Source organism: Exophiala bonariae (genome assembly GCF_035927105.1).
Source record: "Exophiala bonariae strain CCFEE 5792 chromosome Unknown scaffold_24, whole genome shotgun sequence".
NCBI classification, from domain to species: Eukaryota; Fungi; Ascomycota; class Eurotiomycetes; order Chaetothyriales; family Herpotrichiellaceae; genus Exophiala; species Exophiala bonariae.
In genome coordinates, this window is record NW_027042499.1 from 334,385 (window position 1) to 348,897 (window position 14,513).

Genomic DNA, 14,513 nt, shown 5'->3' on the forward strand with positions numbered 1-14,513 from the left:
AAGTAGTGTCGCTATGTTCACTGGAGGCTGTAAGCGAACGAACACGAAAGCATGGCGCTCCAAGGAGCGATTTTATTCTTAGATTGTACGCCACGATCACACTTACGACGCTTAACTAGGTCTAAGCTACAGAATCTGCAGTTCATTTACTCTGCCTGTCTGGAGATCGTAGATTGCACCTCTAATAACTGTTTCCTTCTTTATTAAAGGGTGATTTCGAAGAAAGACCACGTCCTCCTTGACACTGTCCTCCAGACTAAGCGCGGTCAGTGAAGGAATTGATCCTAATTTCGTCACGCACTCACTGAATGAAACAATCGAAGTCTACGCCATCGAAGTTGGACGCCGGATCTCTCTTACTAAGAGCGGCACGAATTTTCTCGTTCGTCGTCAGTTGGAGCCCGCAATCTTTAATATCAGCATCTTACTCTCAATTGAGTGGAGGATCTTGCTTACTAGTATGGTGGAGCACCAGTATCTCACCGACCACCGTGATCGTGTCCAGGACAGCGGTCGACAGCAGCGATTCTTTTACTCTCCCACCTGCATTCCGAATGACAGGAACTTCTATTGATATGTCAGAGGTTGCATATAGGCCAAGGTTATCGGCTCACCTCCCACGGAAAGACCGAAAATTGCTTCTGGTACCACGCGTAGGTCGATACAAGAGACTGCTTCTATCAGAAGTCATAAAACAATGACAGAGTCATGTACACGAACTGATCAGAACTTTTGGAGTTGCGAGTATCTCTTTGGTGAATTCGGGAATAGGAATATGGCTCGAAGCATAGACTCTGCGGGCTTGTTAGGCAATCATGGTGCTGCAGGAAAGTTTATGATAATCGTACTGATTCCTTGCTAGAAGCTCATTGACGGTAATTGAAGGCGCCATTTTGAGGATCGAGTCTGTGTAGTATTGCTAAACAATGCTCACCGCAGTCTTGGCCAGATGTCACCTTTATATGTTTCCTTATATGACCCCGGGAGCGAATAAACCATTGGGTGCCATCCAGTAGTCTATTATTTTGACTTCTTACTACAGGTCATGAACTTCTATCAACGGTGCATCTCGTAATACAGACTACAACAAGAATGTGCTCACCATGATGTCGAGGGTGTATTCACAGGTTTTGTGCAATCCCAGATATAATGCAAAGGGCGCTTGAATCATGATTAGTATTCCAAAATACGTTGCAGTGTATTGTGTGCGGCATTCCCTTACCGTTTCATGGCGCACTTCGAACTGTGATTACTCAATTCAAAATCTGACTTGCACCCCGGGCATGACAGAATTCGTGGATCACCCAATTGAATTGTGTATCCTAGCTACTAGTAACACTTTACCCTGTAGTCGATGAGCACAGCGGGCGACAGGCTTGGAAGTAGGGTTGGTGATCTACGGGTTGGGTCATGCCCTGAGTGACTGGTAAGTAAGAAGATGCATTTCGTGATTCTCCATTTGCATCTTTACGCTATATCCTATGAGGAGTTGGCACTCATACTTAGAATATGTACAGCCCCACTTCAATATTGCATAGTCTTTATGCATGAACTTATGCTACCCTTGAGGACTGCTTTCAAATACCCAATACTATTTCGATAGTCCTGGTGATATATCACGCAAGGCTATGCGAGAAGCAAAGGTAGAGTTGAAACATAGTTGTCGTAGTTAATATATAATCATTTATGATCATTAATATCTACATTTTCTACCATGGCCAGTCTGTCTTCCTGGAATTTTATGCGTGACTTCTGCTCCTTTGGGCAAGGATGTACCTAATCAATGACTCCTTCAGGTAGGAAAGCAACATAGTCCAATGGAGCAGGTTCTATGCCTCCAGGAGTTCCTACGATTTTGACCGTGTCTCCCTTTTCGACGGTGATGTTGTGGAATGTCACCCTGGTTGCAGAATGGCCGTCAAGATACCGTGAAGGCTCATGCCCAAGGTATTTCTCATTGTCACCGAGCCACGATCCAATGGTTTTGTTATTCAGACTCAACACCCACTTTGATGTCCCGTTGAACATATCCCAATATCCAACGGCGATATCGTAAGTGCCAGATTCGAAGGGAACGGTGGTCGTGGCGGTCCCAGCGGTTGTGTTTGAAGAGGTCACGATGCCGGTAAAGTTTGATGCTGTGTGGAATGGATGTACCTGATACACGTCGTATCCATCAAGATCGAAGCTTTCTGCTTCAATTCGCCAAGGGTGGCTACCCACTCGCTTCGCTTCATCGGCGATACCAGACATATTGTGATAGAATTCGTTGATGGCGTCGCGCCACACGATGGAATGGCCGGCTTGATATCTCAGACGGAAGAGTGTTTCATTATATCGCTGGTCATCGATCTTGCCCTTCAGTCGTTCCCACCTTGTGGCGAATGTCTGTGCATTCTCTGCGCCTGCGTAGTGAGCATCGTAGAAGTGCTGGATTACGGTCTTCCCAGAAGACTTGAGCTTTGTCGTGTAATTGACATGGTGGAACCAGAGCAAGAGGTTGTCCGGAGTAGTTGAGATGTCCTCGAACACTTCTGCAACTTCAGGCGGATACTGGCCTGAAAATCCTGTGCCATTAGATACGGTACGGTCCATACCTATCGAGTCAGCATCGGCACGCGTCCACTGTCCCCACCCGTTATTGTCCTGAGAGGCTGGATTCGGGCCGAAGTGCGTGTACAGAATGTCGGTCAGGGTCTGAATTCCAAGATTGCCAGTGTAACTCTCATAAGTCGGCCACGACTCAAGAGATAAGTCAGTGATTGTCTCAATGACAGCAGGGTCCGAGCTGAAGGTAAGCCGAGTCCAATCTTGCAAGATCGTTTCCGAATCTCCGTGTGGGTCCCAAGCGAGTCGACCGAATGCATAGAGATTCGACATCGAGAGATGGCTGCCTAGCCATGTATCATTGACTCCAACATTCACCACACCAGCATATCCGCCAAGAGTCCTATTAAAGCGCTTGCCAGAGACCACATCGCTCACCAATGTTGATTTGTTGTCGGATCTAAGGTCGAAATCTAGGATCGAATGCCACAAAGGTGGGAGATAGAAAAGGTGACACTGCTGTCCAAGATATTCCTGAGTAATCTGGAGCTCAATTGCCGCACCAGTCTGGCGAAGATGAGCAAATAAGGGTGATGGCGGTTCGCGGACTTGAAAATCAATGGGGCCATACTTGACCTGGACCACCACATTGTCATCGAACACGCCATCCAGATCTCTGAAGAAGTCGACAGCAGCATTTGCCCGGTCAGCTTTCCAATTTGTCTCGTTGATATGGTTATCATAGACGAATGCTCGGAACATGAGGATTCCACCGTGTGGTTTGAGTGCCGATGCGAACATGTTGGCCCCCTCTGCAAGTGTACGATTGTAGGTAAGGGGCCCCGGTTGGCCTTCTGAGTTGGCTTTGACCAAGTAGCCCGCAAAGTCCGGTACGCGATCGTAAATCGTATCGGTCACGTTGGTCCACCAGTCGATGACTGTCTGGTTCAGTGGATCAAACGTTGTTAGATTCCCGTAGACTAGATTCGCACTTGGTGAAGCGAAATTGAGAGAGATTCCGACCTGAATTCCGTATGGCCTGAGAGCATCTGCGACTCTCCCAATGCCATCGACTCCTTTTGGATTGAGGAGCGTGGCATTAGCATTTACATTGTTGATGATGATTCCGTTGATACGGATGGAAGCCAACAGTCGCCCGTAGTCAATTACACGCTGCAAGTCGTTCTTGATGGTTCCATTGGAGAACACGATTGAGTCACCGCCATAACCACGCTCAATGTGTCCATCCATATTGTCCCACTGGTTGACCCATCGAATGGGTGCATCAGGCGCGGTCGCATAAGCCACCTTTGAGAAATTGCCTTGAGCAATGAGAGAGAGGTATTCGAAGGCACCATAAAGTGCAGCACGTCCATTTTGGCCAAGGATTTGCACGGTATCGCCAGTCGTGTCAAGCCAGAATGCATCATCTGTCAACTCTGGAACGTGGCCCGCAGTCTCACTACCATAGGCCTTGACATACTGACCCAACGTGCTGACTATTATGGCTGGAGATGACAAACTGATATTCGTGTTCGCGACGGTGACCTTCCCACCGAATATGCCTTGGATGCCCTTTTGCAACTCCTGACCTGCTGTGTACACAGGATCAACCTCTGAAATATTCAGAGCAACAACCGTCGAAGGCGCGGAATATTGTCTAGCAACCGATGCCGGGAGTGGTGCGTAGCGCAGCCAAGCGGCGTGCCCAGTCTCGGCAGAAGCAAGGCTGAGCAAGGAAAGGAGAGCTCCCAGTTGCCAAATGACCGTCATAGTTAATATAAACAATCGAAACCAAAACCGAGCTCGAAACCAGTCATATTTTGACTACATATATGGCTTGGAACTATCCTTTATACAACTCACCTCATTTAGACTGACATCAAACTTCTTGCTTTGAATATTTGCCGGAGGAAGCATGCTGGGCAAGTATTGAGCCTTTCCTCCCGATGGAGAGCGGCATTTTGATCGGCGTTCAGAGCACGAATACCTCATTCACCTCTCTTGGGTCCCGCAGAAATTGCAGGCTGAGATGGAGCTCTCCTGACTATTTGAGGCAACCCCATTGACCCCCGCGAAGTTGGGGGATCGATATGCAATCGAACAAGGTCGATTGTGAACAGCCGATGTAGGATCGTCCCTGAAATTTCTCCTTCAGTGAAAGTTGGTCAAGCAGGTAGGGAAGCTAGGGAAGCTAGGGAAGCTTTTTAGGCGGCACGCCGTCACTAACTGCCCAGATATCCAAGCTCAATTCACATCAAACTCCTAATGCGGGGTACGGATGGTACCTGTTGAGCGATCCATCGGCCTCATTTCGCACAGCCTAAATGGCATTCAGTCCAGAGTTTAGGTATTCAGCCTATTTCGCTTCACTTGCTCCAAGAATTAAAAGGAACTGGGTTTATCAGGTAGCTCGTATGGCTCGTAACGGGAAATGGTCCCTAGAGCACGGAAGTTTCCTGGTGCATAACGTCATCCATGAAGGTTGCAATAGCAGCTAGCATCAAATCCAGCGCAGAATGACTCGCTCCATACTGATCATCAGTGATAAAGGCGATTCAGCTTGTGAATATTATCGAGCGGCGCCGCCCCAGACGATACTACCTATGGCCTGCTGCTGGGTTCGATTATTGATTACGAGATGGCTGGTATTGATGGGAACAGATAGATCTCTAGGCACCTAGCCAGGTGACCTGGTCATGCCATATCACTATAGGCATGGTGAACAAGCTATCTACAATGCGTAGTTAGTTTGCCTAATACTAGTAATGTATAGGAACAAAATTAGTTTAGTGACCTAAGGTTCTAAATATCATTTATAGCTTCTACTAGTATGGAATATCAGAAGTTGTAGAGAGTATCTACTAGTACGCGATTCACGAGAGGGGCGAGTCATTGTAAGACCGCATGATTTCCACGCTTCAACTTACCTAGATACCTACCTAGGTAGCTATTTCGTACGTGGCAAAGGAGCGTAATATCTTTTCAAAGCTCAACATGTCTGGGTCATCTTCACCTCTTGCTAGTATACACGCAATCATGCATGTGTAGACTTGACGGATGTGGCCGGCTCTAGCATCTGAAAATAAGCATCGATCAGTGTGATAGCTTTTGTCATTCATTTCGGGGTGGTACATAATGAATTTGATCAACCCTTCTTCTTTTCCTTTTTCTTCTTCCCTCCTCCGCCGCCTGAATCACCACCACCTAAGCCACCCATTCCTCCCAAGCCTCCCATCATACTCTGAAGAGCACTCATATCAGGCATTCCGCCTCCACCGCCAGGCATACCGGCGGGTAACTGTCCAGAACTCTGCGCCTGTCTGAGCTCTTCCATGGCCTCCTTGAAGAAATCGTCTTTGACACCTCCTCCACTGACGGCTGCTGAGTGTACAGGCAATATCGAACCCATCTTCCAGCCTCTTGGCTTTGCAACCTCAGTTTTTGTGAAGTTTTCGGGCACTGGTAGTCCCTGGATCTTCAACTCGAGGGGGTCTTCGCGTTCCGTGGGGGTTTCCTTCAGAAACTTGGCCATGTAGGTATATAGGTGTGCCTTGTTCTTGATATGTGGATGTAATGGCTTCCGTGTCTCTTTATGATAAAGCTGTATCCTGACTCGGCCCGGATTTGCCCAGTCTTTTGGATGTGTCTTGTCTGGCTCAAAGGCCATGGGCAGGTTCGAGTCTCCAAAGGCATATTGAGCGGCTGCGAGGAGATTGTATGCTAATGGATTTGGACTGGCAAGTTTGGAACTCACGCGCCGACCTTGGGCTCGTGTCCGCGAACTATCGAAGTAGACAGGGTAGATGGTTTGGAAGGTCTTGAAATTGTCCCGAGATTGTTGTTGTAATGTGCCCTGAGAAGGTGGCGGTGGGCGAAATAGTGTAGGATTAGGTCCTTGGGGTGCTTTTGAAGGGGCCTGGCTCGAAGTAGCTGTCTGTGAAGGCTGAACGGCCGGCCGTATGATCTGAAGGTCGTTGTCCGGAAGGAAGTCGGTGGGGTCGTCGATTTCTGGGTCAGAGTCTTCGACTTCTTCGACTCGGGGGTGAGACATGTTTAACTGGCAAGAGGAGATGAGTCGATTGGAATTAGAAGAATGAGGAGTGATCGTATGCCCTAAATTATTTGAAAGCAGGTTAGACTGCAAAAGAGAGGCTGTATGTCTGGACTCGATGTGCGGGGGACAAGTTGTCGCACTTCAAGTTGAAGATGAATTATAATGCTTGGCACAGCCTTGCGCAGCCTTGCACAGCCTTGCCGGAGTCATTGGGTGCCCGTAGGTGGGGTGCCGGTGAGATGGTGGATGATGGGGTGGCTGAGACCTGCACACCTCGCATTTGCATGATCTTGTCAGCGGCACCTTCCTCAAGTCCATCGCACTCCCATTGTCGCTTTCAGCTCCTTTTCATGCAGCCTCGAGTCGTCGACTTGCACTCCAGCCACCTAAGCCTTCTCGTCTTGTCAATTCCATCATTTCAGACATCTGATTGCTCAATCTAATATACAGTCTGGTTTACCCTGGTGTTGTATAGTGGCAGGAGGTGGAGTTACTGGTGGTACTGTGTAAGATGACACTGGCATCTATGTTGCCGTGTATGAACCCTTAGAGCGTCAGCTACATGCTAAAAGGCGTCGACGACTAGGTGGCTGGTGGGCAAACAGTCATCCAAACAATGATGCCATACCTGTTGAACTCTTGCGAATGGGCGACCAAGACCTGAGGGTTGCCCAAATGCCTAAGGTGGCGGCAATCAGAGCGGCAATGCCAAATATAATGCTAACAAGGACTTCTAGTGTCATGGTGGTAGGGATTGGCTTTTGCTCTTGTTGTATCTTGCAAAGTGGAATGGCATATGTAGCATCACAATGTCAAGGCAACATATCTAATATCCTAGGTCCTCCGCACCCTTAAAGTCATGAACCGGCCATATTATGAATTGCACGGCACCCTAAAAGTCAGGAAATGGCCAAATCAAGAATTGCTCGGCACCTTGCAATCCAAAGAACTATTAGACTAAGAGATGGGCCGCACCCTGATGCTCAAAGTTACCAGGAAACCCAATTATTGCTTAGAGACCGAGTAACATGCAGAACCAGACCGAGCCCACCTGTAGACACCCTGAATGCCATCCTGAACCACGTACTTCGAGCAGCTTAAGGCTGTGTAAGGCACAGCTCTTGGCAGCGCCACCAGTGTGCACCCTGAAACTCAAAAGCTCCGTCACTCCAGTGGTTTATCATCCGCTGCCCTACTCTCCGAAGTCATTTCCTTGCCATGTTCTATATCATACTTTTACGAGACTGCGTTGTACTCAACCACCTAATCTCACGATGATGCTGATACATGGCTTCCAAGCCTACGTGTAAGTTGACATCGAGTTTAGGCCAGCCTTGCGGGTCCTTTGCGTGTTCTGGTATAATGATTCTGAATCGATTACTCTCTCGCAGAATCGATGCCGCTATGGATGCTCGACTGACATCTTATTATTGTCTCTGATTAGATCAAAAGCTAATCGCTCAATAATCGGATTCTGAAAATGTTGGACATCGAAGAAGAAGAAGAAGAAGAAGAAGAAGAAGTGCAATGTCCTCCTTTGGCCGACCTCTTTGTCGATGTTGATCCGCTACAGAGTTATCAGACTTCGTTGCCGACAGTTAATCACGAATTCATTACGCCTATGCTTCACGATCTTGCTCTACCGGAACTCTTGGGAGCACATTGGAACCCGTTGTTGTTCTACAGCGGTGCTAGCAATCGTGATGGCCCATTGACGGCGGTTGATGACTCCATATTTGCTAGCCATGATCTCGCGCCATTTGAGAATAGTCTGGATCAGCCTATATCTCAGTTTCCCGATGATGGCTATGCTTGTTTCGCCGATGACTTCGACACCATCAATTTCACATACGGAAACATATCACCAAGCAACCAACAGCTCAATGGCACCAATCTTTTCACCGAGGCCTGGCTCCAAAATAGTGCTTGGACGGAGTGGAACAAGAATGCTCCGTTCACAAGAATCGACTCTGTGGCTACATCCGATGTCCTCAGAACAGCTGCGCCACAAAGATATCGTTTTGACGAAGGCCAAATTACGAAGCTTCAAAATTGGCTGTCAGAAAACTTGTCTAATCCTTTTCCAGATGCCAATGCAAAAGCACATCTGAGCCAGGTTACTGGCCTTTCTGTTCGTCAAATAGAGAGGTGGTTTGCAAGAACCAGGCAGAGGAAGCTTCAGCGGAATTCTGCAGCAACCGCATTCATCGCTCTGACATCGGAAGATCAACATGGCGAGGCACCAAGGCCACAAAGTTCAGGTGAAGATATCGCATCTCCGAAAGACTCGCCTACTGCCGTTCAGTATCGCCATCTCTGTGAGACTTTCAACCGCTCAAGATCTCTCTACCCGAATCAGTGGTCACGGAGATCCAGAGCGACCCGAGCTCGGTCTGACATTGAACGAAAGCTCACTATCACTCGTCTCAGGGCCCAAAGTTGTCCACCTCGCATTGAACTCTCATTAAAAAAGCCCCAGAACGCTGCGGTGTCCCTCACTCCAAGTGGCTGTTGCGAGCCCCCCACATGACTCTTCACTAGACGGTGAACGATACGACAAGGCTCTCGATGGGCCAGGGACGGTTCGAGTCACGTCTGCTACCCTACAAGACAGTCAGATGTGTTCTCAGGACGACTTGAAGGTCAAGGCCTGGCTCCAGGGTCTTCCAGAATCATTCAATTTGCCTGAATGCCATCCTTTCCCAGACTATGTTGCAGAAGCGTTGTCCCCAATACCAGGGTCTCCTGATGTACTGCGTCGAGTGATAATCGGTGACCCTGCGTGGATCCAAAAACGTATTCATTTAGCTTCTTGCAAGTATTGCCACAGAACAACGGTAGACCTCACCACATTGTCTTGAGCCGACTTTCCCCCGCTAATAGTGCTTTTAAGATACGTTGCTTCGGTTCCAACACTTCTCTAGCTGGACGCTGCCAAAATTGCATTCGACTTAACCAGCAGTGTGTTTTGTACGAAGCGTCGAGTCAGACTACATCTGGAACACAACCTGCTTCATTTGGAGGGCTGGCTGCTAAGCCTCCCACAATGGGAGAATATCAAGCCTCTAGACGAGCCTACGACCAGGTAATTAATGATGGACAACCTGTAAGCTCACGAACGCTCTTTAAAAGAAGCATCACACCAATATCCAACCCCAATCAGGCGTGATGCCATACCCTTCATCACTTATCTATTCATTTGCCCGCCGCGTAGCAATTTTTAGTCTGACAAAGCAACCAGAGCACTTCTAGGGCACAGAGTCAGCTTTCACCCAGGCGACATGATGAACGCAATGGCCTCAAACGAACATTTTCTAATGTAACACCATCACCACACACGGAGATACCCAGTCAGAGCGGGCGATGAGTATAGGATCGGGTATATCTGGCGCCTCATGCTCCAGTTACATGGGGTTCGGGTCTAGGAAAGGCCGGAGGGTTGAATATGGTAATAGTCCGGCAGACTCTGGTACGTAAAGCTTCTTCGCGCCTTGATCAGACATCAACAAGCGAAGCGAGTGAAGCGGATGTTCAGAAGTCTTTACACTCTCCATCGCAGGCTTATCTGAAGCAAAATATCCAGTTCTCCAATGACCAGGGTAGCACGATCTATCGCTATACTTGCACATTCTGTTGGAAGGGCTTTTCGGAGAGGTGGCAGTGGAAGCGACATGAAGAAGCCATTCACGTCCGTCCAAGGATCTGGATATGCGAGCAATCTATCTACACGAACCTTGATTTCATTGGCATCATATCTCCCTGTCCTGTCTGTAAGGACGAAGCAGAGGCAGCGGGGTCATGGGCTCGTGAAGCAAATTGCCCGCACGGCTTTCTTGCTTGTTGGGAGAAACCAAAGCACCAGAGGACCTTCCACCAAAGGGAACACCTTGTTCAGCATCTCATGGGGCTGCATGCAAGTGGTCCTTGTGCAAGGAAGATCATGCTTCGCTGGCATCCAGTTGATGTCCCGACTGCAGCCCTCATCTGCCCTTTCTGTAACCAAAGACTGAGGGAGTGGGATGGGCGCGTGCACCATGTCGCCAAACACTTCGATAAACACCAGGTTCTCCCAAAACAAGTACAATTTGGACCACGGTAACCTGGGCTCGAGGTTCCTAGCGCGCTTTATACTGAACGCTTCGATGAAAACAAGGTTCTCCCAGAGGTACGCCGACTTGGACCAAGGAAATTTCATACAAATAAAGGAGAATGTGTCTCGATGCATACGACTCTAACACTGGTGGGTTGATGGCTAAGCTGCCGCCATGGGTGACTGGAACTAGGTGACGTTTGACAGACAATATAGATTAAGAATGAAACAAGTCTGGCCAGTCCGTACCCGATGCAGCTCGGGCTACGTCTCGGGTTGGATGTCGAATTGTTCGGATTGGCGTGGGCGATATTGGCAGAATCCAGGAAACATCAGGTGATGGCACCCTTCTTCCATTCATTTCGCGGAGCAGACGGATTTCATGTCTTCAGTTGGATTCAGTCCTCCCTACAACGAACTTGCAATGTTCCAACTGAAATCTAATGGCTAAAATATATGATCATCACCCAGAAGATGCAATACATCCTGACCAAACCAACTTCAGGTTGTTCTAGGAGCGAGAATCCGTTACGCAGTCGGCCTGTTCAATTGACAACTTCCTGATAAACCCTCATCAGGTGCTCGGCTCGCTCAGGATGAGAGGGCTTACATACGACCCTCCAGAAAATCCGCAGCTGACACTCATGCGGAGAACTCGACCGTCACCCCGCAGTTTCGAATGCGGGACAAACAGACGTGTCGCAAGTCCCAATGTTTTTGACTTCTGGAGGAACTGGTTACATTGCCATGTTCTTGCCTGCACTAGGGACAATAGAAAAATCGAATCAATGTGCGTGCTACGAGATGAATGCTTGAGAACGAACCCTATCCAGGTTGTACAACAGCAGAGAGAGACTATCGGAAATCTCCCTTTATGTAGTTTGCCCTGGTAATAATAACCGGTACCAACGGCAACCCAAATCGCTGTGAGATCGAATCGGATGGCTTCCGAGTGTCATTTCGGATGTCATTCAGATCGTTCGTTTAGTATTATCGGATTGATTCGTTCTCTCAACATGTAGATGATGAGCATCGCCCTAACAAGTAGATATGAATTACTAAATACTTCGGCTCCCTCTACCAGGCCAATGGCAGGTTATGTGTATGATCCGATGGGTCGGAGTTGAACACATCCAAAGAACATCGGGACAACGGACCCCTCACGCCGATGCATGATTTGTTTCGCCTGATGAGAACTTGGCCTTTTTAGCTAATGACAATCCGGCCTTTCATAAGGGTTAATATATATTCTTCGTTGCCTCCTTAATGTTTCTCATTTGCGGTTCTCCGACTTACGCATATTTACATGACCGAAAATTTTCTGGAGGGGAGAGAAACCATGATCACTAAAAATACTACCGACCAGGTCGATGTGCTCATTATTGGGGCCGGGCCGGCAGGCTTGATGATGGCAGCTTGGATGAGCGCCTGTGGAATCAAGACCCGTATTGTCGACAAGAGAGGCACCAAGGTCAATCGTTGCTCATTCGTATCGCTATCACTCCTGGAGACTGACAGGTCGTAGATCTTCAATGGCCAGGCGGACGGCCTCCAATGCCGAACACTGGAGATATTCGATTCGTTCGGCTTTGGCCATCGAGCATGGCGTGACGCCAATCACATGCTCGAGATATGCCTGTGGAATCCCAATTCTGAGGGAGTGATCCAGCGAAGTGATCGCATTGCCGATACGATTCCTGGTATCAGCCATTTCCAACAGTGTGTCCTCCACCAAGGCCGGATCGAGCGCTACTTTCTAGACACGATCAGTAAATCAGGAATTTCGGTGGAACGGGGTGTTATGCCAACGAAAATGGAATTTGACGAGTCTCTCGCCGAAGAGGCAGATGCTTATCCTATCACGATAACGTTACGACATCTGAGTGAAGAGGAGGCGACGCCAAAACAGTCTGCAACCTCAGCGAATGGCGCTGGCATCGAAGATGGATTGTTTCGCAGTAACATGGCGGCTGATGACACAGAAGACATCATCCGAAAGGCTGAACTCAATAACAAGGCCAACACGGTGGAGGTAGTGAAGGCGAAATATGTCCTTGGTGCGGATGGAGCACACTCCTGGGTACGCAACCAGCTGGGCTTTAAACTTGAAGGAGAGTCGACAGACTACATCTGGGGTGTACTAGACATCATTCCGATCACTGATTTCCCAGATATCCGCATGAGATGTGCAATTCACTCTGCCAGTTCAGGGAGTGTCATGGTCATCCCTCGAGAAAACAAACTGGTGCGCCTTTATATTCAGCTTACTACTACCAATGCCGAAGGTGGTCAGAAATTTGATCGATCACAGATCACACCAGAGTACATTCTGGCGTCAGCTCAAAAAATCATGGCGCCTTACAAGATCACGTACCGTTATTGCGATTGGTGGACCGCATATCAGATTGGACAGAGAGTCGGAACCAATTTCAGTACACGAGAACGAATTTTCTTGGCTGGGGATGCAGTCCATACACATAGGTGAGTGAAAATGCCTGATGTTAATGATTGGGAACTGACAAATTGCCCAGCCCAAAAGCTGGTCAGGGCATGAATGTCAGTATGCAAGATGGTGAGAGACGCCTCAATGGTTTAACAGCAACTCTGTGTCTAATTCAGTCAAAGCATATAATCTAGGTTGGAAAGTCGCGAGTGTAGTCAAGGGTCAATCAGATCGATCGATTCTGAAGACCTATCAGTCCGAACGTCGACGAATTGCACAGGACCTCATCGATTTTGACCACAGGTTCTCGAGATTATTCTCTGGTCGACCGGCGAAAGATGTCATGGACGAGGAAGGTATTAGTATGGCCGAATTCAAATCTGCATTCGAGAAAGGCAATCTCTTTGCAAGTGGCACTGGTGAGTTGAAATTGCTATTCTAGATGTAACCAGGATTGCTAATTCCGATCTAGCTGTAAATTATGGCAAGAGCATCATCGTTGTGAAGGAGGGAGATGCCGCTGAACAAGGAGATGGATCCGATGTTGCAACCAAGGATAAATCCTTGCAGATTTCTAGTAAGGAATCGCTAGCCACCAAACTCACCATCGGTATGAGGATACCGAGCTTCAAAGTCCTCAATCAGGCAGATGCCAGACCCTGGCAATTCCAAGAATTATTGAAGAGCAACGGTACATGGAGAGTCATCGTCTTCGCCGGCAACCTTGGATCACCCCGTCAAGCAGAGAAGCTCGCTACTATTGGCAAATCTCTTGGAGGACACGAATCTTTTGTGCGACGATTCGGTCCCAAGCCCAATAAGAATGAAACAGTGTTCGAGATTTTGGGTGTCCATGCGGGCAGACGTCAAAAGACCACAATTTTCGATTTCCCCGAGATTTTCAGGACTTTCGACGAGCGAGATGGATGGGACTACTCCAAAATCCTGGTTGATGATGAATCGTATCATGAAGGGCATGGGCATTTGTATGACAACTACGGCATTGACCCAGAAGAAGGCTGTGTTGTCGTTCTTCGCCCTGATCAATACATTTCGTATATTGGGCCGGTCGACGATTATGAGTCGCTGGACAAGTTTTTCTCGAGCTTCATGATTGTCCAAGCGGACCCATAGGCCTAGCTGGATCAATCAGCTATAGCAAGCACAACACGACCACCTGAAAACCGGGAAATGCCATATGGTCCGCGGCTGGCGCAACAGGTAGTGATACTCTTTTGGTACTGGGTTCAAACATATCAACTTGAGCTTTCCGAGCAAAAACATTGTCAATTATCCAGTAAATTTGTCTGGAAGGGAATTCTCCAGCACTTTGAATTGACAGGTCGAGTAGTCTCAATATTGTTGAATGATACCCA

The 14,513-nt window shown here is 48.2% G+C and overlaps 4 protein-coding genes across 4 annotated transcripts; 2 read left to right on the forward strand and 2 right to left on the reverse strand.

Moving 5' to 3' along the window:
- Positions 1–1,776: 1,776 nt before the first annotated feature.
- Positions 1,777–4,320, reverse strand: LTR84_006416 (uncharacterized protein; the record flags this gene model as incomplete). Its single annotated transcript, XM_064849977.1, has 1 exon — positions 1,777–4,320. One exon carries the CDS (start codon positions 4,318–4,320, stop codon positions 1,777–1,779), a length of 2,544 nt encoding a protein of 847 aa, XP_064703278.1.
- Positions 4,321–5,695: 1,375 nt separating this feature from the next.
- Positions 5,696–6,601, reverse strand: LTR84_006417 (uncharacterized protein; the record flags this gene model as incomplete). The annotated part of the gene is made up of 1 exon (XM_064849978.1): positions 5,696–6,601. The coding sequence occupies one exon, from the start codon at positions 6,599–6,601 to the stop codon at positions 5,696–5,698; it is 906 nt and encodes a 301-aa protein (XP_064703279.1).
- Positions 6,602–8,084: 1,483 nt separating this feature from the next.
- LTR84_006418 (uncharacterized protein) lies at positions 8,085–9,134 on the forward strand (the record flags this gene model as incomplete). Its single annotated transcript, XM_064849979.1, has 1 exon — positions 8,085–9,134. The coding sequence occupies one exon, from the start codon at positions 8,085–8,087 to the stop codon at positions 9,132–9,134; it is 1,050 nt and encodes a 349-aa protein (XP_064703280.1).
- A 2,899-nt stretch (positions 9,135–12,033) lies between these two features.
- On the forward strand, positions 12,034–14,271 carry LTR84_006419 (uncharacterized protein; the record flags this gene model as incomplete). The annotated part of the gene is made up of 5 exons (XM_064849980.1): positions 12,034–12,165; positions 12,220–13,175; positions 13,226–13,266; positions 13,314–13,556; positions 13,610–14,271. The coding sequence occupies 5 exons, from the start codon at positions 12,034–12,036 to the stop codon at positions 14,269–14,271; spliced, it is 2,034 nt and encodes a 677-aa protein (XP_064703281.1).
- Positions 14,272–14,513: the final 242 nt, after the last annotated feature.